At 40.3% G+C, this 25,145-nt stretch overlaps 1 protein-coding gene across 3 annotated transcripts in view; it reads left to right on the top strand.

Annotated features, from left to right (window-relative positions):
* The window catches only part of LSAMP (limbic system associated membrane protein), a 713,009-nt gene that overhangs the window by 661,027 nt on the left and 26,837 nt on the right, over positions 1-25,145 (top strand). For 2 of the 3 annotated variants that reach the window (XM_027525501.1, XM_027525557.1), the window contains exons 5-7: positions 8,188-8,308; positions 8,773-8,921; positions 19,679-19,714. In XM_027525501.1, coding sequence (XP_027381302.1) covers positions 8,188-8,308; positions 8,773-8,921; positions 19,679-19,714 — 306 coding nt within the window. The remainder of the gene's footprint in view (positions 1-8,187; positions 8,309-8,772; positions 8,922-19,678; positions 19,715-25,145) is intronic. The other variant, XM_027525630.1, reaches the window with a different exon arrangement.

Genomic DNA, 25,145 nt, shown 5'->3' with positions numbered 1-25,145 from the left:
ATTTTTTAAGTAATAGAGATTTGAAATGCCAGTATTACTATTCTTTTCCAGTCCTGGGTGTGTTTCAGAGACACATTAATGATCTCAATGTTATAAAATGCTTTAGGACCTTTTTTTCACATGAAAGGCAATTTCTCTGGTGTTGATATAAGTTTATAATTAGGTTAGCTAGCCTCTTTTATGTACACACAGCCATGCCGTCCTCTTCCACCTCTTCTCTGACTTTCGGAGTTAAGATTTTATTTTCTCTTAATTGACCTTCATCTTAATTAGATTTCTGAAAGTCCAATCATGGAGTACATTGAAAATATTTATGCTTCCATTGTGTGAAACATCAAAGCGGTCGGCGTTGCAGATGGTTCCCTAGATCAAAGCCAGCCGCCTGGGTCCTATTATTATTAGTGCAATTAGTCTGACACTGCTCCTTCTTGACTGTCCCTGAAGTGTAACTTAGAACAGAAGAAAATACTGATAATTTTCAAGAAAAGCCTTTTATAAAAATGTGAGCTTTTCCAAATGATGAGTGAACCACAGAAGAATGTGTACAGAGCCTCAAGATGCTAAAAAGACATGTCATAAGAAATTACACAGGAAACTAAAATGAGCTTAGTCAGCCAGTCTGTCCTAAACAGCAGCACCTAACACATGCTTTATAAAAATTTCTCAGTAAATGTTTACTGAATGAATAGGTGACCCACACGCTCACAGGTAAATTCTGCTCTCTTAACATTTCTCCAGACTTTGCAAATTGATATTGGTCACAAATCAAGAAGCATATTCTAAGTCAATGTCCTTTGGAAACACCTTGTTACCAGCACTTCATTAAGCTGTGTTTATATTATATTAAAACAACTAGGCACTGCACCTGTTGTCCGTTCAAACAATTCACCCTACTTAAATGCAGTTGTATTAAGAAGATGAAGTCTCCAAGATGAAATTACAGTTTGAGGTCTGGTTAGCAAAATTCATCGAAAATGACAAATTTCCAGCATCACCTTCATCACCTCACATAAGCCTGCCTACCCAGGTGGCTAGGCGGTAAAAGAATCCGCCTACCAATGCAGGAGATGCAGGTTCGATCCTTGGGTGGGGAAGATATCCTGGAGGAGGAAACTGCAACCCACTCCAGCATTTTGCCTGGAGAATCCCAAGGACAGAGGAGCCTGGTGGGCACAGTCCGTGGGGTCGCAAAGAGCTTTCCATGACTGAGCACGAGTAGTTGTTGTACTGTGAAAATGGCCTATTCTTTAAGCTGATTCCTCTTCCTTTTCAAGGCACAAGGTTTGCAATTAGGTCAGGGGAGCAGAATGACTAAGAGAATTAATGGCTGAATAGATCATCATAATGAAACTGATTCAGTGTACCACTTTAAAAAAAAAATCCCAGTGCTGGTAATTTTTTCCTACTTGCATCTCATTGATTCATTTACTTAGTTGCCAACAGATATTTGTTGAAGGGCACTGAAATCTAAAGCAGTAAACAAGAGAGTCAAAACAGTTCCTCTGTTTAGTTCACAAGCTGGATCTTACAAGCTCTCCTTTTTATTCCTCTTGGATAATTCAGGGCTTCCCTGGTGGCTCAGAGGTTAAAGCATCTGCCTCCAATGCGGGAGACCCAGGTTCCATCCCTGGGCCAGGAAGATTCCCTGGAGAAGGAAATGGTAACCCACTCCAGTATTCTTGCCTGGAGAATCCCATGGACGGAGAAGCCTGGTAGGCTCCAGTCCATGGGGTCGCAAAGAGTCGGACACGACTGAGCGGCTTCACTGGATAATCCTTCTCCACAGCTGGTCTACAGCACTGTGCATAGCCATTCGCATTAGACATGCAAAATCTATTTTCTAAGTGGTAGGAGGTCCCAGAATTTACAGAAGCTAAATTATTGACCTGAAATCTCTTCAACTAAATAAACTTAGTAAAATTTCATTCAGTAGGCAGGACTTCTATTTTCTCATATCTTAGAATTTAGCTACCAATTTCATCCAGATACCAACCCTAGGGACCACTGTCCTTCCATTTACTAGTTCTAGGTGTAATTCCTCCATTTCAGTTCTCACGGAGATTTAAAAGTAGCTACTCATGGATCTGTCTTATCCTAGTGCCCAGTATCCCAAGGATAATGTCTAGTGCATAGTAAGTGTTCAGCAAGTGCTGCTGCTGCTGCTGCTGCTGAGTCGCTTCAGTCATATCTGACTCTGTGCAACCCCATAGACCACAGCCCATCAGGCTTCCCCGTCCCTGGGATTCTCCAGGCAAGAACAATGGAGTGGGCTGCCAGAGGACTGAATTTTATTTGGACTCTTCTTATACTGGATGCTTTTCCTATTCTTGGAGAACTTTTTCTCAAAATCTGCCCCCAGTTGTCAGGCCTGCTGCCGAACCCATTGAGCAACTAATATTCCTGCCTTCAGCTTTTCCATGGCTACCTCTCCAACTACGATCACACTGTCACTCTGTTACTTTTATTTTCTTCTTTTCTCGCTTTGAACTCAGCTCTACCTCCACTCTGGTGTCCAGAGCTAACCAACCCAACAAGGTGCTGTGGGACATGGGACCTTGGCATTTCTAAAGCTCACCCTTACATTCGATAGCCATGTATTAAAGGAAGTGAGGTTACCTACCATATTTTCCACAGCTGTGACTGGGGACATCCTTTGTCTCCAGATAATGTATCTGTATTTTAACTGAACTCTTCAATACTTTGATTCATCACCTAATGATAAAAGTTGAGGAAAATAACTGCTCAGTATGGAACCAGACTGGCTACCTTCTCTAACACTTCATGGCAACACCTCTCTATTCTCCATGACAACCTGAAGTTTACTCTTGTGTTGGGGATGATGTCAGTAAAGACACATCCTAATGTCCGTGAATCTATTATGGGATTGTCAGACGAACTATTCAGTAAGAATCCAGAGTACTGCAATTTTCTACTGGAACTTTGCAATGTGAGCAATAACCATCATTTCCTGCGTACCTCCAGAGTACCAAGACTCTATTGGAGATTTTTATGATTCACTGTAATCACCTCACCAACCGTGGCCAAGGAAAGAGTGTATGGGACCTGGCCTGCCTCCACAAAAGGAGTATTGACCTACTTTATCACTGACAGTTTTTGGTATGTTTGGTTTAGCATTGCTGGTACAATATGGATCTTTAAAAAAAAAAAAGACAACTTTTAGTTAGTTTTATTGTTTTTATTTTTTATTTTTTTTAATTTTATTTTATTTAACTTTACAATATTGCATTGGTTTTGCCATATATCAAAATGAATCTGCCACAGTCTTTATTGTTTTTAAATTCTCTGCAAACAATGACTTTCTTATTGCCGATGTTCTCTGCCCCCTGCCACCCAGCTGGCCCACCATCACACTTTAACCTGAGGGATAATCAAATCATCCCATGCAGAGGACAAAAACAGAGCTCAGAAAATGTAAGCATTGTCTGCCACAAGACCAAAGAACCTGTGAGTGGTAGAGACAGGACTCTGCCCAGGTCTAACTCTAAAGCCCTCTTTCCTTCCAAGATATCATGTGAGAAATAGTAAAAATAATAATAATAATAAATGTAATCACTTCAGATGATAAATGTGCTCTGATATATGAGACTTCATTTGGTCTTTTCATCAAGCCTGTGAGACAGGTAGGAAGGTCTTATTATCTATATTCAAAGGTGAGGGACTCTAAGAAATTATTGTGTCACCCTCAAGAGGTGACAACCTAAGTGGCAGAGGCAGCAATTGAGCCCACAAATCCTGATTTCTAATGTGGGTTTATATCCACCGTGCCAGTGTATGTTCTGCCACTTTGGGTGCCTTATAATAGCTGAATATGTAACATTTACCTTTTAAGCTACCAGCATGCTCTCCAAAATGGTGTTCTTCCATATTAGGAGTCAATTTCTCTCCAAAAGAACTCATTCAAATGGAAATACAGAGAAGTTCAGAGCATGGGCTTCAGAACATGAGTTTAAATATGGACTCCATCAAATGCTGGCTGTGCGAATTTGCAGAATTAACTAACCCTCTGCAGACCTGCCTTCTCATTCATAATATAGGGTTAATAATCCTTACTTCTAGGGCTACTATTTGGATGAAAAGAATGAATAAAGCCTAGGGGAGTGCTGACACATGGTAAATGTCTATAAATTGAAGCTTTTATTAAGAATTTTGCTCCTTTATACTATTATTCCAAACACTAGGAAGATTAAATGGATGATATTCTGTTTGCTAGGCCACTATCATTGTTATCATGTTCATTCTAATTGAAAGAATCTTGTTGATGGTGATATAAGAAGAAAACCCTTATTAATATTTTCAGAACCCAAAATTTTAAAGTAATAACCAGAAGAGTCCTCTGACAATTGTAAGCTATTGCAAAGTCAGGTAAAGAATAACAATGGACCTCTGTGCAGCATTTTTATTAAGCCACATTTTAATTATAACTGTATTTTGAACAAGGACATCTATTATTTTAACCATACTAGACATGCCATGATATGATTTATAATAACTTTCTTAGCCTCACCTATACAAAGTTCATTACAAATGAATTTTGAAATGTTCATTCCAATAAGCTGTAGAACAGAACAGACCTGCGCCATTTGAGAAATACTAGAAGTAATGAACTATTCATACATTTATCATTCTCTGTGACTACACCTTGGTATGAGAAACTTCCTAGATGTTCAAGGAGAAGAACAAGTGTTTGGCCTTTATAACTGACCAGTTCATCCTGTCCCAAGATCAATGCATTTAAAAATATTTAACCCTAGTTCAACACCACCCTCACCATGCTGGCATCTCTGGGGAGCTAATAAATAGCTTGTGTGTGTGTGTGTGTGTGTGCTAAGTCACTTCAGTTGTGTCTGATTCTATGTGATCTTATGGACTGTAGCTTGCTGGGGTCCTCTGTCCATGGGATTCTCCAGGTGAGAATACTGGAGTGGGTTGTCATTCCCTTCTCCAGGGAATTTTCCCGACCCAGGGATTGAACCTGTGTTTCATGTCTCCAGCATTGACAGGCAGGTTATTTACCACTAGCCCACCTGGGAAGCCCAATAAATAGGTTACTACTTAGCTATTCAGGTTCTGAGAAATGAATAAAAGAGACATACAGGAGGCCCAATTGCCCCTATTGTGAGAAATCAACATGGTTAGAGGTAGTAACTTGGTGTGCCCCATCTACCTCCCCAGACATAGCAGCCCTGGACCAGGACAGGCCTGCCCACATGAGAGCAGGAAGGAGAGAGCCTATGTAAGACATCAGTCTAGAGAAGCAGAGAACCTCTGATCCCCACCAGAAGTTTGGTCCCAGAAGAAGGAAAGAAGAGAGATAAAGCAAACAAACCAAGTTTGTTCTTCCCTAATTTTTCTGGTAGAAAAATCACCCCCTGGGTTCCACAGCAAGGAGGTTTACTAAGTAAGCTCCCACCCACCACACAGAAGGAAACATCCAGAGTGAGGAAAAACGCTTCTGTAAAACTGTACAGCTAGGACTTGTATGACTGGTCCCATGCTGGAGGGGCTGGAAGACCTCCACCATGGACTATTAATATGTTGAGGCGCTCCAACTACGAGCTCCAGGGTGGAGGCGATGGAAAACATGGAGTCTGGCCCAGGTTGGGGCTGGTCATCACACTGTTAACCATGTGGCTCCAGAAACTCACAAACACTGGTGAAAACTCATTTTACAAATTAAGAAGTTAAACAAACCTATAGACTCACAAACAAGATCAGCCCTCTGCTCAACATTCTACAGATTGTAGGGTTATTAGCAATGTAAGAACCTAACCTAATACAGCGAGGCTGTGAAGATAGGAAACTAACATTATTCATTGGCGGCATCACGTGGATACTCAGGTTGGAAACTTGGGTGTTATCTTTGATACTCCTCCCTCACTGTTCACATCTAATCTTGTCCGTTCTGCAGCCCATATCTCTCCATCTCAAATCGGTCCTGTTCATTCCTTTCCATCCCCTTTATCACAAACCTAGTGCAGGCTATTTCTGGGTTCCTTCAGCAATCTCCAAATGATCCTCCCTGCCTCTGGTTCCAGCATGTTATAGATGACGATATTGCAACAGTGGGACTCTAGACAAAGTAATGAGCTCTCTTAATTATGAAGGACAGAGACTAAATTTGAGCTCAGGTCTGTCAAACTTTAAATCCAAGCTCTTAATTTTTACTCAATGCCCCACCTCTGTACAAATACCTCCCTCATACCACTACCTCTAATCATTACATTAACCTCTGAACTCATGTGCTCTAACAATCGACATAACCAATTATGGAATGAAAGAATTTTAAAAGGAACCTTGGTGATCATTTTAAACTAATTTCTTATTTGAAAATATGAGACAGAGAAAGCTCAAAGGGGTACAGACATTTGACCAGGCCACAGCTCTGGTTAAGAGCCAAAATCAGACCTCCAGTTTCTGTTTCTGGTTGCTAATCCTGACCCCTCAACCCATATATTAGATAAATGAGTTACAATTTTGAAATTAGCAATTTAAGGATTAATGGTATGAAAATACACTTGGGTCCTCACGCTACCCATTTGTGATGAATGGGCTGTTTGGGTTAGAATTGGCCGGTTTTTTTTTTCCAAGTTGAAGGGATACTCCGTAGATCTCTAATGTGTTGTTCCTTCATTTTATAAATAATAAAACCAAGGCTCAGAAAGATACAGTGTGTGATGGGAAGTCCTCACAACCAAACAGAAAATAAATTCCAGCAAGCCTAGGTTCTAGTCCAGGGTTCTTTCCACTCTCCATGTTGCCTTTCTGTGTCTCTACAGAAATGAGGAGATCAATCTAAAACAGAACAACAACCCCTCCCTCTCTGGCACGTGTTTACGCATGGGCTGGCCATGCTCTCCAGGTGTGCTCTAACTCTTCCTCTCTCTGACAGTAATTTAAAGATGCCCAAGCTCATGTGAAAATGAAATGGGGGAGAAAATTGCAGACTAACCTAATGCTTTTGTACATCTTTTTAAACTAAGAGAATCCAGATCTTCTAGAGGCAGAAAACTTGGAAAATAGTTTTTGATTATGAAGATAAAACTCTGAAAAAAAGTGATTTGAACCAGGTGCTAAAGAGCAGAGATGAATTCAATGATTTTTTAATACTAAAGTTCACTTCACTAATTTACCTAAATAAGGTTTTTCATCTGTAAAATATAAACAGGTGGTTTGGGTCTATTTTATCCATGTACACACAGCCAAGTTGCCATTTTCTGGCAAATGACCTTTGGACAGAAGTTTTTTTCTCCTTGAAAAGTCCATAAATTGCACAAACACGGCATCCTCAAGCCTAGAGCTTAAGTTTACCCTTGTGGCTGAGTCCTGTGATCCTGTAAACCCTTGTTCCACTTTCCATGGGATTGCTTGAGAGAATCATGGAAAATTAGAATGTATTTCTGAGTTCATTTCAAGGCTGTCAGTTTTGTAGGCCCAGTACTAAGCAGAAAAAATCAAGTGTGCAACAGCCAAAGAGAGAAGATGGAACCCCAGGAAGATATTCATGTACCACGATAGACTTCAAACTGCACTCTCACTCATAAAAGCAAAACTGACCTGGAGAATGGAAATAATGGAACACAGAGGAGGAAAAACAGTATAGCAATTATTTAACATCGGTTTGTTTTCCTGAATTCTTGCAATGGTATCAGGCTAAGCCTGAGATAAAAGGACTTTAGTGCTCTATGGTTTTGGTCAGATTTCTTACTACCATCTCTGAAGGTAACAATAATAATAATGATGCTGATGAAGGTGAAAAAGAAAAAAGCTCAGATTACACATTTCAAATCCCAAGTCCTTTAGTATCACCACTTAATGTACAAAAAGAAAAAAAAAAAACTATGTAAATATGATAACCTGTGATTGGAATAATGGATGATCTATTGGAAGAGAAAAAGAAATCCTAGATTTCAGTTCCATAAAACCCTTTTCAGTGCCACATTTAAATAAACCAAGTCTACAGTTTCATTGATCTCTGATTTTCATTTGGTTTTCTAGTGATCAATCCCATTCAGCTGATCACATCATTCACATAAATGGAGCTTTAAGACTGTTTTTGTCCTGCTCCTCTGCAGTCACACTATTCTTTCTAACTCCTCCTGGCATGGAAATTCTGGAGCACCATCCAAAGCTCATGTAAACTAAACTGTGTGTCTGTCCTTCCTATAGATCCTCCCACTATCACGGAATCCAAGAGCAACGAAGCCACCACCGGCCGAAAAGCTTCCCTCAAATGCGAGGCCTCGGCAGTGCCTGCACCTGACTTTGAGTGGTACCGAGATGACACCAGGTTTGTTCCCAATCTGCTGTGCCCTCCTGGGTCTCACTCCTCAGCGAGGGAAACCAGAAGCCCTGATGAAACACGCACCCCAGCCATAATTACTAGGCCTTTCCAATTAGACTATTCCTTTTCCAAGGCTTTTTACCTGGTGCTTTGGGACTGTAGCTCTTGGACTCCAGCCCCAAAGCACACAGGTTACGTGCACAGAGTGGGCAGTTTCCACCTGCAAGTCTTTCTCGCCTGGAACAGAAACCAAAGCCCAGTGAAACTCATCCATTCCCGAGCTGTCTCCATCAGTAGACTTTATTCTGATACTTTGGGACTGCGCCATTAAAATGAGGAATTGAGCAGGATCAACAGGCTCTAACTACTTCCTTTCGCTCCCTTTACTTCAATTTAAAAGATGAAAAATAAATGACTACGCCAAATCTTCATAGTTGTTTCTCTTTACTCTTCTGTCTTTGAACCCTTAGGATAAACAGTGCCAATGGCCTTGAGATTAAGAGCACGGAGGGCCAGTCTTCCCTGACAGTGACCAATGTCACTGAGGAGCACTATGGCAACTATACATGCGTGGCTGCCAACAATCTGGGGATGACCAACGCCAGCCTCGTCCTTTTCAGTAAGTATGCCAAAGAGGGAGCCCACTTAGGAGAACCAAGTCGAAGTTTCTCCCGTGGAAAATTTGAACATCATTCCCTTACTATTAAATATAAACTTATGCAAAAATCAGAGTATCACCACTGAAACAAAACCACAAGTTCTCAATCCCTATCATAAGACAAAATTTACAAATGGAATACCTGCCCTCTCTAGTCCCTGACTTACTTGTGATAACTGCCTTGTTTCTTTGTCTGATTTTTTTAGTTTTTCTTTCCTGGTTGGTTAAACTGTAAGAATATTCATTGAACAAAAATCTCTCTGGTGATGGTCTCTTTAAGGAGCCTAGATGATGTAAGATCCTGGAAAGTGGATAGCTCTTTAAAAATGGCAGGCATGGGATGATTGAAGAAGCAGTATTCAGGGAGGATGGATAAGGTGCTGGGAGAAGGGAGAAGCTGGAAAAAGAAAGTGTATTTTTAACAACAAAAGAGGTAGAGTGGAATGAATGATTAAAACATAATATAAAATCTAAAGGAGGAGAAATGGTTGCAGAAAGGTTTCAGTGTGACAGCAAGAAACATTATTTGTCTGATAGATTTTTTGGAAGAGAAATAGGATGATGAGAGACAGAAGCAAAGTTTCTTCTGAAGACCAAAGAAGATCCTCAAGGCAGACTAAGGAAGGACAAGTTGTTTTAAGTTACTGGAAACAGTAATTTCATAGGAAAGCCCACCTTCTAGCTGTTCCCTTGAATAGCATGTTATAGTTAGATACCTGCCCCCCGACTTGTTGGCCTGGCAACTATGAGCATATGAGTGTAGAATCATATGCCTCCTGAAAAATAGAAGTATGATCCATGAGATCAGGGAAAATGAGGACAATTAGGATAGGAAAATGTTTATCAGAATAAGTAAAACAAACCAAAGAGTTAGCACATGCTGGACCAGAGAGTTCATTTGGCCAGAGAAAGTCCAACAAATTTATTATTATTATTATGAAATAACAAGCTACTAGAAGCTTTGCTGTTGTTGTTTCCTTCATGGGCTAAATTGGAAAATTTAGAAACACGAGTGCCAGGAGAAATGTCTTCATCTTGCTTTATTCAGTTTAGATAAGCCTTCAAGGAAAAGATTTTTAAGAGAAGAATCAATTTAAGAGTTCCCTTGAAACAGTATTAAAGTCATTTTAAAACTGCTCAAGATCCAACTCCACTTACTAACAAACAAACAAACAAAACACCACCGCAAACTCTTCTGAATTTGACCTTCAGTTTCTCATCCATAACTCCCATTGACTTCAGTTGGTACGTTTGATGGGATACAGCTGTGCTACAAATATTGCATCAATATGAAGTTTAAAATTCATATCCCTGTTTACTTGTCTCCAAAGACCAAACATCAGTGTTTTTGACTTAAGCTGGAGGAGACATTGATATCTCAAAACATTTGAGAAGACATTTATTAAGAAATGTACTTACCTGTTTCATTCCTGACATTAGGGATTCCATAAATAGAGGGGAAAGCAGCCTCAACTCTGAAACTTGAGATTCTGACAAATCTAAGGGGAGCTGATTAAGTAGAACAACATACAGTTAACAAGAGGTTTTTAGGGGGATTGGAAAAGAGAAAATGGTATAATTGGATTAGTTAGAGAAAGTGAGCAACTATAAATTGGCATAAAAGTATCTTCTTTTCCCACTCAGAAGGACTGTACTAATGACATATTTCAAATAATAAATACAATGATACCTATAGACTGAGAAAGAAGAAGGGCAAGAAGGATAGAAAGATGGTGTAGACTCCATGGTAGCCTATTTTACACAGGTATGAAAGAAAGAAAAAGAGGAAGAGGAAAAGAATCATTTGAAGAGGAGAAAAAGAGCCCAGGCTAGGTCAAAGATAATAGAGATACCACTGGTGGTAATGAAAGGTCATCTCAAGCTCTAAAATACTATGGTTCTGTTCACAAAAGTCCACATAAAGGACTCCACCCAGTAAGATAAAGAAATATCAAGAATCTTACAGAATTTCTGCTTGTTAACTAAGAATCAAGAAATCGGGCAAGTCATGGTCATATTGTCCTTGATGGTTTTGCAGAAGTCACCCTCATTATACATCTGAGAAGTGCACAGGGCTATGATTAATGTGCCACTTTCGGGGGACCCTCTGCAGGACCACCCACACAGGCACCTGCTCTGCACACAGACACCTGTCTCAGCATTCGGCCTGGAATTGATTTCCCATTTGATGAGAATGTTAGGAGGTGTAATCCTTACGGAAGAACAGATGCAAAAGGTCACTGAGCTTTGAGGTGAAAAGAAGCTATTAAAATTGCCAAACATTAGTGAATTTACAGTCCTGTTTTTTTGACCCAAGGCCCAAGTGTGAATATTTTAAAGGGAAAGCTCTGCTTCTTGTAGGAGGAATAGCCCACCCTGCCACCCCAATTTGGGTTTGGGAGATATGTTGTTAAAGCCTTCATAGCTGGATATTTTAGGAACATGACTCTGTTGTAGCCAGTTCTGCACAGGCAAAAGAAACGTGGGGGTGGAGGAAGAGAGCACACAAGGAAAAGAAGACAAGGAAAAAAGAAAGTACCTGTGTGAACATATTGCCCATTACTTAGATTCAAAGTAGACAGGTTTATTGGGAAGAAGGAAGACACTGCTATTAGCAGTACTTTCCCATAGCACAAGGTCAGGAGGAGAGAGATGCTTGGGAGGGTGGCTGTGGCCAGCCCCATGTGACAGACAGCATTATGTGGGCAGCAGGGTGCTCTGCTGACCCAGCCAGTCCAGAGCAGACGAGGCAGCTGGTGAGCTGCGGCCAGCCAGAGGCAGCAGCAGGTAAATCTCGAGCCAGAACCCCTGAAGAGTTCACAATTATCCACCTTCACAGGTGCATCAGCATATTTTCCATGTCTACCACAGTGACGTGTGCTGACTGGGTACACAGTGTCAGTTTGCGGTCACTGATATATCCACCACACACAGACATACACTTCTCCACACTCTATTCAAATACTGACCTCCAAAGGGGTCAAAATAATTGAACGAGAGGGCAAGAATACATTGTATTCATAGTAATTTTTTCTAAGCCAGTGGAATCATTCCTTTCTCATTTGTCTTGTTCTCCATTCATTCTAGTCTTCTTGTTTATTAAGGATCCATAATACCTTAGTCTATTTAGCCAAGTAATGCCTTTGATAGCTTTGTCTTCATCCTGGGCAAAGTGTTACATTGTATCGCTTTTCTGAACACATTAATCCAGGAGTACAACATGGATGGAAAAGGATTCAGCTCCTTAGCTTTTGTCAGATGTAGGAATATGCATTGTATGGGTCAAGACTGGGTCTGATGGTGCCAAGAGATATTCTATTGTCAGCATATGTAAAATAACAGATCCCATGTATCCAAACTTGTGACTGCAAGATACCCACAAAGGGAAACTATCTTGTTTCAGTGCTTACATGGAGTTATTTTTAAAGAAATAACTAGGAAGGAAGAATAAGGGAGATGATTCTATCCTTAATATAATGACTTCTTATCTAGCGAGTACGTAGGACATACTGTGCACGTGCCAAACACCTAACATGTGTGATCTCGCTTAATCACCAGGAAAGATGATTTACTTTACCAGGCGCTCACATTCCTCCATTCTACAAAGAGGTCAAATAATTAGTGTTACTAAATAAGACTTCTGGGATTTAAACTCAGGTAACCTCCTTGCTTTTGAACTGTGGTGTTGGAGAAGACTCTCGAGAGTCCCTTGGACTGCAAGGAGATCCAACCAGTCCATCTTAAAGGAGATCAGTGCTGAGTGTTCATTGGAAAGACTGATGTTGAAGCTGAAACTCCAATACTTTGGCCACCTCACGTGAAGAGTTGACTCATTAGAAAAGACCCTGATGCTGGGAGGGATTGGGGGCAGGAGGAGAAGGGGACGACAGAGGATGAGATGGCTGGATGGCATCACTGACTCGATGGACATGAGTTTGAACTCCGAGAGTTGGTGATGGACAGGGAGGCCTGGCCTGCTGCGATTCATGGGGTCGCAAAGAGTCGGACACTACTGAGCGACTGAACTGAACTGAACTGAACCTCCTTCCAGAGTCCAGGCTCCAGACTAACACATTATCTAGATGTGTATACGTAGATGCTCAGAGGGCTCAAACAAAACCTTGTGCACACCAGACCTCACAGAGACTGAACCAGACCTTCCTTTGAGTGTTTGAGTGTCTCCTGAGGAGGTATGGGTCAGCAGTGGCCTGCCACAGGGCCAGGGGCTCTGGTGCATCAGACCTGGGTGTGGCATAAGCCCTCTTGCAGGAGATTGCCATTAACCCCACCATAGAGCCACCAGAATTTTCACAGGAATGGGGAGACAGACTCTTGGAGGGCACAAACAAAACCTTTGCATTCCAGGACCCAGGAGAAAGGAGCAGTGACCCCACAAGAGACTGACCCAGACTTGCCCAGGAGTGTCCAGGAGTCTCTGGTGGAGGCATGGGTCAGTGATGGCCTGCTGCAGGGTCAGGGGCACTGAGTGAGGCAGTGCATCCATGGGACCTTTTGAAGGAGGTCACCATTATCTTCATTACCTCCACCATAGTTTGGTCTCAGGTCAACAACAGGAAGGGGATACAGCCCTGCCCTGAGTATAGCCCTACACATCACAAGACCCAGTTTCCCCCACAGTCAGTCTCTCCCATCAGGAAGCTACCATAAGCCTCTTATCCTTATCCCACAGAAGGCAGACAGAATGAAAACCACAACCACAGAAAACTAATCAAGCTGATTACATGGACCACAGCCTTGTCTAACTCAATGAAACTATGAGCCATGCTGTGTAGGGCCACCCAAGATGGACGGGTCACGGTGGAGAGCTCTGACAAAATGTGGTCTGCTGGAGATGAGAATGGCAAACCACTTCAGTATTCTTGCCTTGAAACCCCATGAACAGAATGAAAAGGCAAAAAGATAAGACACTGACAGATGAACTCCCCAGATCGGTAGGTGCCCAATATGCTACTGGAGAAGAGTGGAGAAACAACTCCAGAAAAAATGAAGAGACAAAGCCAAAGTGAAAGCAATGCCCAACTGGGGATGTGACTGGTGATGGAAGTAAAGTCCAATGCTGTAAAGAACAATATTGCACAGGAACCTGGAATGTTAGGTCCATGAATCAAGGTAAATTGGAAGTGGTCAAACAGAAAATAACAAGAGTCAGTGAACTAAAATGGACTGGAATGGGCAAATTTAACTCAGATGACTATTATATCTATTACGGCGGGCATGAATCCTTTAGAAGAAATGGAGGCACCCTCATAGTCAACAAAAGAGTCTGAAATGCAGCACTTGGGTGCAATCTCAAAAATAAAAGAATGATATCTGTTCATTTTCAAGGCAAACCATTCAGTATCAAAGTAATCAAAATCTATGCCCCAGCCAGTAAAGCTGAAGAAGCTGAAGTTGAACAGTTCTATGAATACCTACAAAGCCTTATGCTGCTGCTGCTGCTAAGTCACTTCAGTCGTGTCCAACTCTGTGCAACTCCATAGACGGCAGCCCATCAGGCTCCACCATCCCTGGGATTCTCCAGGCAAGAACACTGGAGTGGGTTGCCATTTCCTTCTCCAATGCATGAAAGTGAAAAGTGAAAGTGAAGTCTCTCAGTTGTGTCTGACTCTTAGTGACCTCATGGACTGCAGCCTACCAGGCTCCTCCGTCCATGGGATTTTCCAGGCAAGAGTACTGGAGTCGGGTGCCATTGCCTTCTCCAACAAGGCCTTCTAGAACTAACACACAAAAAAGATGTCCTTTTCATCATATGGGACTGGAATGCAAAAGAAGGAAGTCAAGAGATACCTGGAGTATCAGGCAAATTTAGCCTTGGAGTACAAAATGAAGTAGGGCAAAGGCTAAAAGAGTTTTGTGAAGAGAATGCACTGGTCATAGCAAACAACCTCTTCCAACAACACAAGAGATGACTCTACACATGGATATCACCAGATGGTCAACACCAAAATCAGATTGATTATATTCTTTGCACCCAAAGATGGAGAAGTTCTATACAGTCAGCAAAAACAAGTACAGGAGCTGACTGTGGCTCAGATCATGAACTCCTTATTGCCAATTCAGACTGAAATTGAAGAAAATAGGGAACACCTCTAGACCATTCAGGTATGACCTAAATCAAATCCCTCACGATTATACAGTGTAGGTGACAAATAGGTTCAAGGGATTAAATCTGATAGAGTGCCTGAAGAACTATGGATGGAGGTTTGTGACATTGTATAGGAGGCAGTGATCGAGACCATCTCCAAGAAAAAGAAAGACAAAATGGTTGTTTGAGGAGGCCTTACAAATAGCTGAGGAAAGAAGAGAAGCTAAAGGCAAAGGAGAAAAGGAAAGATACAAGCATCTGAATGCAGAGTTCCAAAGAAGAGCACAGAGAGATAAGAAAGCCTTCCTCAGTGATCAATGCAAAGAAATAGAAGAAAACAATAGAATGGGAAAGACTCGAGATCTCTTTAAGAATATTAGAGATACCAAGGAAATATTTCATGCAAAGATGGCACAATAAAGGACAGAAATGGTAGGGACCTAACAGAAGCAGAAGATATGAAGAAGAGGTGGCAAGAATACACAGAAGAACTATACAAAAAAGATCTTCATGACCCAGATAACTACAATGGTGTGTATCACTCACCTAGAACCAGGCATCCTGGAATGTGAAGTCAAGTGAGCCTTAGGAAGCATCACTATGAACAAAGCTAGTGGAGGTGATGGAATTCTAGTTGAGCTCTTTCAAATCCTAAAAGATGATGTTGTGAAAGTGTTACACTCAATATGCCAGCAAATTTGGAAAACTCAGCAGTGGCCACAGGACTGGAAAAGGTCAGTTTTCATTCCAATCCCAAAGAAAGGCCATGCCAAAGAATGTTCCAACTACTGCACAATTGCACTCATCTAACACACTAGCAAACTAATGCTCAAAATTCTCCAAGCCTGGCTTCAACAGTACATGAACCAAGAACTTCCAGATGTTCAAGTTGGATTTAGAAAAGGCAGAGGAACCAGAGATTAAATTGCCAACATCCATTGGATCATCTAGAAAGCAAGAGAATTCCAGAAAAACATTTACATCTGCTTTATTGACTATGCCAAAGCCTATGACTGTGTGGTTCACAACAAACTATGGAAAATTCTTAAAGAGATGGTAATACCAGACCACCTGACCTGCCTCCTAAGAAATCTGTATCCAGGTCAAGAAGCAACAGTTAGAACTGGACATGGAACAACAGACTGGTTCCAAATCAGGAAAAGAGTAAGTCAAGGCTGTATATTGTCACCCTGTTTATTTAATTTATATTCAGAGCACATCATGCAAAATGCTGGGCTGGATGAAGCACAAGCTGGAATCAAGATTGCTGGGAGAAATGTCAATAACCTCAGATACACAGATGACACCACCCTAATGGCAGAAAGCAAAGAGGAACTAAAGACCCTCTTGTTGAAAGTTGGCTTAAAATTCAACATTCATCCTGAACCCTCCTCCCTCCTCCCTCCCCAGGACCTCCCCTGAACCTCCAGGTTCAGGATGGATTTTCTTTTAAAATTTTAAAAAATTTAAAAAAAAAAAATCTTTTCTCTATCACTTAAAAAAAAAAAAATTCAACATTCAGAAAATTAAGATCATGGCATCCAGTACCATCACTTCATGGCAAATAGACGGAGAAACAATGGAAACAGTGGCAGACTTTATGTTTTGGGGCTCCAAAATCACTGCAGATGGTGACTGCAGCCATGAAATTAAAAGATGCTTGCTCCTTAGAAGAAAAGCTATGACCAACCTAGACAGCATATTAAAAAGGAGAGACATTACTTTGCCAACAAAGGTCTGTCTAGTCAAAGCTATGGTTTTTTCCAGTAGTCATGTATGGATGTGAGAGTTGGACTGTAAAGAAACCTAAGCGATGAAGAATTGATGATTTTGAACTGCAGTGTTGGAGAAGACTCTTGAGAGTCCTTTGGACTGCAAGGAAATAAAACCAGTCAATCCTAAAGGAAAGCAGTCCTGAATATTCATTAGAAGAACTGATGCTGAAGCTGAAACTCCAGTACTTTGGCCACCTGATGCGAAGAACTGACTCATTAGAAAAGACCCTGATGCTGTGCAAAACTGAAGGCAGGAGGAAATGGGGACGACAGAGGATGAGATGGTTGGATGGCATCACTGACTCGAGGGACATGAGTTTGAGCAAGCTCCAGGAGCTGGTGATGGACAAGGAAGCCTAGCGTGCTGCAGTCCATGGGGTCGCAAAGAGTCAGACAAGACTGAGGGACTGAACTGAACTGATGTAGGGAAAGTATTGGGAGATGTATCTTTTGTAGTTCAGAGATAAAATGGCATCTAATTTCTTCCTCCCTTTTTCACTAATGATGTCTTTTCACTGACTAGACACTGTTTTTTTTCTTCTCACCCAGGGGCAATGTTTCCAACACCTCCCACTCCTATTTTCATTAACTCTCAGCAGCCTGGGTTTGCTCCACTAGTGAGACTGTTGGCTTGTTTTTGGTACCTTGAGATTTTGAGCAGAGAGTCCAGCCTTATACTCAGCCTTTGACCCTTAGGAAGGGAGTATTCAACAGATTAAAGAAAGACTATTCTACTGATCAATTACCTTCTATTTTAGAGAAATACATGGATTAGTAAGATATTTTGAGACTGAGTATAAAAGAATAAAAATACAAAGAAATCTACACTGAGCCAGTACCACATCAATGTATGGAAGTTTTAAAATTCTCTTTTTAATTAAAAAAAATCTTTAACCTATGCTTGATTAAATTTCAAGTACCACCTAAGCAACCCATCCCTGGAGGGAACGCTTTAAATGAGAGCCTCCCTGCTTCTTTTGAAGCCATTTTACTATCTCTGGGGCCCAGCGTTTAAGTATACACCACTTGATGATATTAGTTAAGACTTGGCAAAGCCTCTCAACCAGCTACTCTTGGATGAAATGAAAGTGAAATGATGTTGGAAGAATAAGGCTTAAAAAGCTGGGATGGGGAAGGATCTAAGGAAAGATAAGTCGGTAGGAATTAAGAGAATGAGAATAACTAATGGGCCATGATGGGGCTAAGATGATGATAACAGGGTGGAGCTGAGACGATAATGACAAGCTGGGAAACTTGAAGAGGTGAAGAGGAGGGTGGATGAGATGGTTTAGCAATATAAATGGTCTTGTTGAAATGAGAGCAGAGTGCATTTATCCAGCTGTGAACAGTGTGATGAGAAAATATTAAGCTGAATCCTTTAAACAGGATGAATAATAATTGTAATAATAAAAATAAGATAGGATGTATAGAATATAATATGGAACAGTAGTCTCCAACTGCTTTATAAATGCTGAAAGCAGTTTAGCTATTTATTTTCAAAGCTGGAAACTTTAATACCAAGTAACTGGTGGAGATTTAAAGCATTTTTCTCCTCCACACTTGTGGAACTAAGACACAATTGTTCACTGTGCTGTTATTGACCTGTTCTATCTTAATGCACTTACAGAACTTTGGCATTCAACCAAAACTTTCATCCAAGTTAGAGGAAAGCTCACTCTGCAAGGAGACTTGGTTTTCTTAGTGTCCATATGTACCGAGTGCCCAAATTTCAGCCAAAAATCTGGTCAGAATTTCTGAGCTTATGATATAAGATGGCAAGCAGAACAGATGTGCATATGTAAATATGCTTTCCTTTTATGGTTTAGACTGTTGTTAATTTTCATTTATCCCTGGTCTTTATCTAACCAAGCTGCTAGGAGGAATGTAGAAAAGCATTATAAGCATTATGATTGTACTTACATCATAGGGTTTGGGGGTACCAAGTAAAGCATCTTATCCTTAATGCAACATTCTCTCTCTCTGAAAGAGCCTCAGAGAAGAGTTTAATTAAACCTGGGTTTTAATGAGTCAGATAGAGGATACCTTAAAGCCTGAGCTCTTTCAGCATGTTCAGTTTATGGTTAGTAGCTTTGGGATGGAACTCTGAGAAACTCATAAGCTGAGACCCTTGTGTTTAAAAGAAAAGCATGTCTTACTACTCACCAGTAGGTGTCATCAAGCACATTTGACTTCAAACTTCAGATGAGATTGTGTTATCATAAGTGGGTGGGATTAAGGAAAAGACTAAAACTCAAATTGTATCATGGCAAGAAGCTTATATCCTGACATAACCCTTGTCCTAGTATCAGTAATGTGGAAGGAAAAATTTGAAGGAAAATCTGAATTAGTGTTTACCAAAATAAATTTTCTGGATGCTTGGCTAAAGCTGATATGAACAGGAGGGCTTAGAGGGAGGAAAGGAGCTGTTAGTTACCAAGGTTCATCCATCAGAAGTTAAAGAGCCCAGCACCAGGACCAAGATATATGCCCTGAATCTGATCACTACTAATTTAAACAATCCAGAAAGTCTCTAATCTTGGTGGGTTCTCCAGAGGAGGGTAGGATTCTATTTGTAAGCTTACCACAATAGGGTGTTATCCTCTACTCTAGCTAATTTTTTTAAAGGCTTTGGATTTAAAATTTTACTAACAGCTCTCTGATCATTTAGCAGTGGCAGGAAAGACAGACAAATGCTGTATAGGAGATATGATCCCCTAGGTATGAAAACTCTTCTATTTTATAATTGTCCAAGTAGCTAAACATGAGTAAGATATACCTATATCTGTTTATCTATCCATATAAATTTTCCATGATGCTTACTATTTTTTCCCCTTCAGAGCGTGTTTCACCCACAATCCCCCACCCCCTTCAAGGTCAGTATTGTTTTTATCATCATAGCTCTATTGCTGGGTCATTCTCCATCATCTGTAATGTTCAAAACACAGAAAGGGATAAATACATTCACAAAATTCACATACACATACAATTAGGAACTTTTTTTTTTTAACTTAAACCTTCAAAGAAAAGTCAGTCAGTTGTCCTCACATGAACTGAAAAACAGAAAACTGGTCTATACTTCAAGTTGGTCAGTAACTGGGGAGATAGTACTAAGCTAAGAAAGTGATTTTTTGTTCAATTAATACATATTACAGGTAACTATGAACTTACATATTTGGAACACAGCTAGTTAAATTCTGTAGCTCATAAAAATATGAATCTTCTAACTGACCACCTTATACAATCCAAATCTGAAATCATTTGTATCACTTGTAGAAATGAATTTACCTATCACCAAAGGTTGAACTCAACCATATTATGAGGACATTTCTTTTTCTTAAAATTGTGGCTAATTTGGGGACTTTTCCTTTTAAACACAACTATTTTAGAAAACACAAATGAGAAAACAAGGTAGTCATTTGGTATTCCTTTTCACAGAACTTTCCACACACTCAAATTAAATTTTGCTTCCTACAGCACATTTCAATGCAAGTTACAGCCCCAGCCTTCTATCTTAAGGCTATTTAAAGGCAAATTGGCAAATAAAATTAAAACAATACAAAAATCTGAAATGAAACCAACCTACCATTGAAATTAAATTCCAGAAAAGTGATTTGCAAATAACACTCAAAGACCTGAGGAAAAAAAATGGAAAGTAGGCCATGCAGGGCCTCGTGTGGAGAAAATAAATCCAATTAAACAAGATTATCATATACACTCTAAAGGAAATGTGCTCAGAATTAAAGGTTGGAAGCTGCTGTTTTCTAAGTTTGAAGACGGATCATGTTTCATTAACACTTGTCTAAACTAAAAATTAGGCCAGAAATGAGTGTAGATATGCAGAGTGTCAATAATGCAATGTGTTGCATATGCATATATTCACATATAGACAAACTTATTTTAATTATATTAGAAATGAGAATTGCAAGGTTTCAGGGATCAACTAGACAACTTAATAAAAGAATTATTCTTAAATTTCAAGTAAGGTCCAAAGTATTCTTAGAAGAATTCTGTTGAATAAGATTCTTCCCTAAAACATTGATGAAATCCGTTTTCTTCCCCAGCCACTAAAAATACGACTGTTAAAATGTGTCTGTTTTTTCAGACATGACATGAGACTTAGTGTTCATGGGAAGTATCCCATTTTGAATTCCTGACATGCGCAATTATTTTAAGACATTTATCTTCTACTGTTGCTGCAGAGATTGACACCATTTTATCGTGTTGCCATCTTGCAAGTATCTTGATGTGACAAACATGCACATACACATTTGTCCCAATGGACAACATTCTCAAAGAGGTTGTGCTCCATCCAAGACAAGCTTTGTACTGTGTCACTAGGACTCAAGGTATCCTTTATGAGAACAGTTCTGCAGCCCCAAAGCCAAATATTTTATCTGATTACTCTTTATGATACATATAACAGTGAACAAAATGAAGCCAGACACTGTTCACAAAGGAACAGTGTTTGATATTGAAAAACAGTCCGGACCAGGATGGAGCTTGTGGGATTTTGTTGAACTTGATATATTCCCACAAACGGAATTGCTGATTGGAGAATGACCCTAGTTTGATTTTGCATTGTAGATAGACCGTAGATATAGCTTCTTTAGATCCAATAGTTTTAGAGAATATAGTTTCTCTTACTACTAATACTTAGGGCTTCTGCTGGTAGAAATTGAAAAGCTGTTCATGGAGACTTGGGGTAGCTGGTGTGAGAGGTGGTTATAGAAAGTACCCCCTTAAGTTTCCTATGTCTCATAAGGACTTTTAATTTCTAGAATCAAATCTGTTCCCCACTCCTCTTTCCAATCAAGATGGCAGCCCATGTGAAATGCAGTTTCCTATGGAAAAAAATACTAACACACAGGATCCTTAATCTTTTTTATGGTGCCCCTTGAGTACTGAAGTCTCTAAGAAAAGATGACTGCTTCACTGTGGTCATAGCTCTAGGACAAGACACCTTCATTTCATTAAATATCCTATGTTGTCATCATCTATGTGGAATCCTACCTTCCCACCCTAAAGTGTGAAGATGTCTTGAAGCAGATGGTTGATGCAAATGGCTTGAAGGATTCTGAGCCAATTAATTTCCTTAAGGTGTTTTGAAAGTAGGAGAAAGTCCCAAAGCTTCTTTCTGTCCTCCCATCATAAAAAAGAGAACTTTCCCTCCTACTTTCCAGTAACAGAAACATATGTTTAATTTCAGCTGCTTCGTTGTTAATATCTCTCATTGGAGGGTCTCCCCTCCTTACCCCCACTCTACATGGCTCATCAAGCTGACTGGGGATAAACAGCAGAGTCACAGCAGGAATGCAGTCCTAAACCCCTTCAAGCTGTGATTAAACAAAAACAAGGCTCAATAAATCAAATGTATTTCCCTTGGGTTCCCTTCATCATATTACTTGATTTTCTGCAGTGATAATAATAATACTGGAATTACACCAAAGAATAATTTGTATTGTCTGCAGCCAATCAGAAAATTTCAAATTTCCTTTCCTCTTATACCAGAAACAAATAACAAAAAACCCCAAAATCAGGGTGCTTCCCTGCTCCTTAATTTAAGAGACACATATATATAAATAAAACAAATAGTGTTCCATTTTTGATCTGTTTCTGATAGGTGTTTTTCCCATTAATTTTAATTTAGGTTTATTTATTCTGAAATGAGTCCTGAATTGCATATATTTGCATAACTATCCTTGACTATATCGCTGCAGAAAATCCACTGAATTGTAAAATGAGGAAAGAGCCAACTCTAAATATCTGAGGGAGCGTTTCTCACTTTGTTAGTCTTAAATCATTTCCTGAGGGCTCTGAATACTGAGACATGGTAACCGGGCTCCCATCTCCTCCCCATCAACTCGCTTGGGAACAGCCCCTCGTGACGGACATGAACCAGACAGGCTCTCACCTTTAGAAGGACCGCAGGCGCAGAGTGAGGTGAGGAAACCAGCCTCAGGAAGTTAAAAATAAAGGGAAAGAAGAGAAAAGGCCAAGGACAAGCCACCATTGTTGTGTGTTTATCACCCTCAAGTGAAGAATTCCCGTGAGCTCAAGGCGCTCTGGTCGCAATCGCTGCCACTTAAAAAAAAAAAAATTAATAACCCTAGAATCTGTCTCCTCTGTTTGCCTCCCATCTGATTATTTATCCCAAGTGAACAGCCTTTCCATTCACTAACCCCATGTGGCGAGCGGGTTTGGGAAATGTTGAGATTATCTTCCAAGTTCAGGCACTGCATTGGGTTTGTTCACAGCTGCTTGCCATTCCGTTCCTGTTTTTCCATTGATAAAACGCATTGCACATGGCTGGGTTTGCATGATTAATACAGCTGTCTAAAGCTCGCTCTGAAAACAAAACAACCCCCCCTCCCAAATTAAAGTTTAAAAAAAAATTAAAATCCAGCCCACAAACAAACCAGGCTTGTAGAAATCTGCAGTCCGCCTGGCCTGCTTCCTCCCACAGGGAGACCAGTGTTGGCTCAGGGCAGGCCTGGCATCAGAACAACCAGATTCTGTATCCAGAAAGAGGAAGAGATGGACCTACCCTCACCCGGCACTCCCAGGAATGGGTTCTCAAGTCAGACCACTGGCATGGAAGAAAAACTGGGGGGAAAATCCTCCAAAGATCCCAGGCTGTGAGGGTGCCTGGACCACCCCTACAGCTTCATTTATTTTCTGTAGGATATTTTCCCAGGTATTGAAGAGAGAATGCTTCTTTTCAGCTCCTTATTATAACAGCAGTGTCACCTTGTCTAGTAATAACAGTAATAATAATAATAATCGTTAACATAGTGGAATTCTCATGTAACAATAGAATTCTAAGAGCTTTGGCATGTACTAATCCAATTAATCCCCACACCCCTAAGAAACTAACATGCACCTTCTCCCACACTTTTAACCATCAAATTCCGCCCAAATTTCAGTCTACTCCTTGTTGCACCCAGGCACATATATAAACTCTAGCACATTATAAATAGACAGTATGTATGCATTCATGTTCATTAGATATGTATTAGATATATCTGTCTAATGAATTTTAAACACTCATCTAATTTATTTTATGTATTATAATGCTTCTAATAAACAATACAGTTGCCTTAATATCCATACACCTTTACAAAGTTCATTCCAGACCCACTCAACACACAGAGATTTGAAAGCTTAGTCGTTAAAAAACATGAGCAGAGCTATCTGGCATCAGGACATCTAATTTCACACACTTATTCAGGCTGATTTACATACACACCTCTATTAATCATGGATAATTACTAGCATTGTTCTCTTTAATTCAGTTTTTCCAACTGTGAAATGGGAAAGAAATTATATTTTTCATGCCTACAAACTCAAAGTGGTGTTTTAAATAATATGTAAAAGAGAGCTTCAAGTTCCTCAAAAGAATGCTTATTGAATTCAAAATAATCCTATTCAGATACACATTTGTCTTATACTTTTTAAAGATGCACTTGTATCGAGTATTACGTTGCCTAGATATTAATTTGATAAAACTTGGTTTGGCTTCATTCTGTGCTTGTGCACAGTCACTCAATCGTGTCCAGCTCTTTGCGACCCCATGGACTGTAGTCCTCCAGGCTCCTCTGTTCGTGGGATTCTCCAGGCAAGAATACTGGAGTGGGCAGCCATTCTCTTCTCCAGGGGATCTTCCTGACTCAGGGATTGACCCCAGGTCTACTTCATTGCACGTGGATTCTTTACCATCTGAGCCACCAGGGAAACCCTTGGCTTTGTTATAGATGGCTGTATTTTGGATTCTAGGGGTGTCTGAAATACCCACACTGTTAATAATGTAAATACAGAAGGATCCTAAGGCCAAACAAAGTATACTTTTCATTATTTTTCAACACTGTCATAATGCTCCACTTCAGAGGAGCCGCGGTTACACAGTTCTCTACTGTGAGGCACACACTTGCAGGGGATGCCCGATTGGGCATTAGCACCTGTCAGACTAGTCCATAATGATCAATCTAAAAAACCTGCACTTTTTTCCTGGTCAAAGGTGTAAAGCATGTCCTAGGAAAGGCTTCAGTGTTTAAGTGCATTGCTCCTTTCCCACTAGCCGATGGAAATAAGGGCCTTGATTTTATTGACAGAACTTAGGTAGCCATGTCAACACGAATTTACAGTAGAATCACGAGCCCTGATTAATTCACATGAAGATAACTGAGAGTTGACACGAATATCTGACAACAATCCCCTGACTCCTTTCACGGGAATAAAAGTCTAACTTCCTCCTGGTTTATCTCAAGGGGGATAGTTTGGCCAATACTTCACCTAGAATCAATACTT

This window comes from Bos indicus x Bos taurus, chromosome 1 (genome assembly GCF_003369695.1).
Source record: "Bos indicus x Bos taurus breed Angus x Brahman F1 hybrid chromosome 1, Bos_hybrid_MaternalHap_v2.0, whole genome shotgun sequence".
In the NCBI taxonomy this organism is placed as follows: Eukaryota; Metazoa; Chordata; class Mammalia; order Artiodactyla; family Bovidae; genus Bos; species Bos indicus x Bos taurus.
Note: the sequence above shows the minus strand (reverse complement) of the source record. Positions and strands in the feature narration are given on the sequence as shown.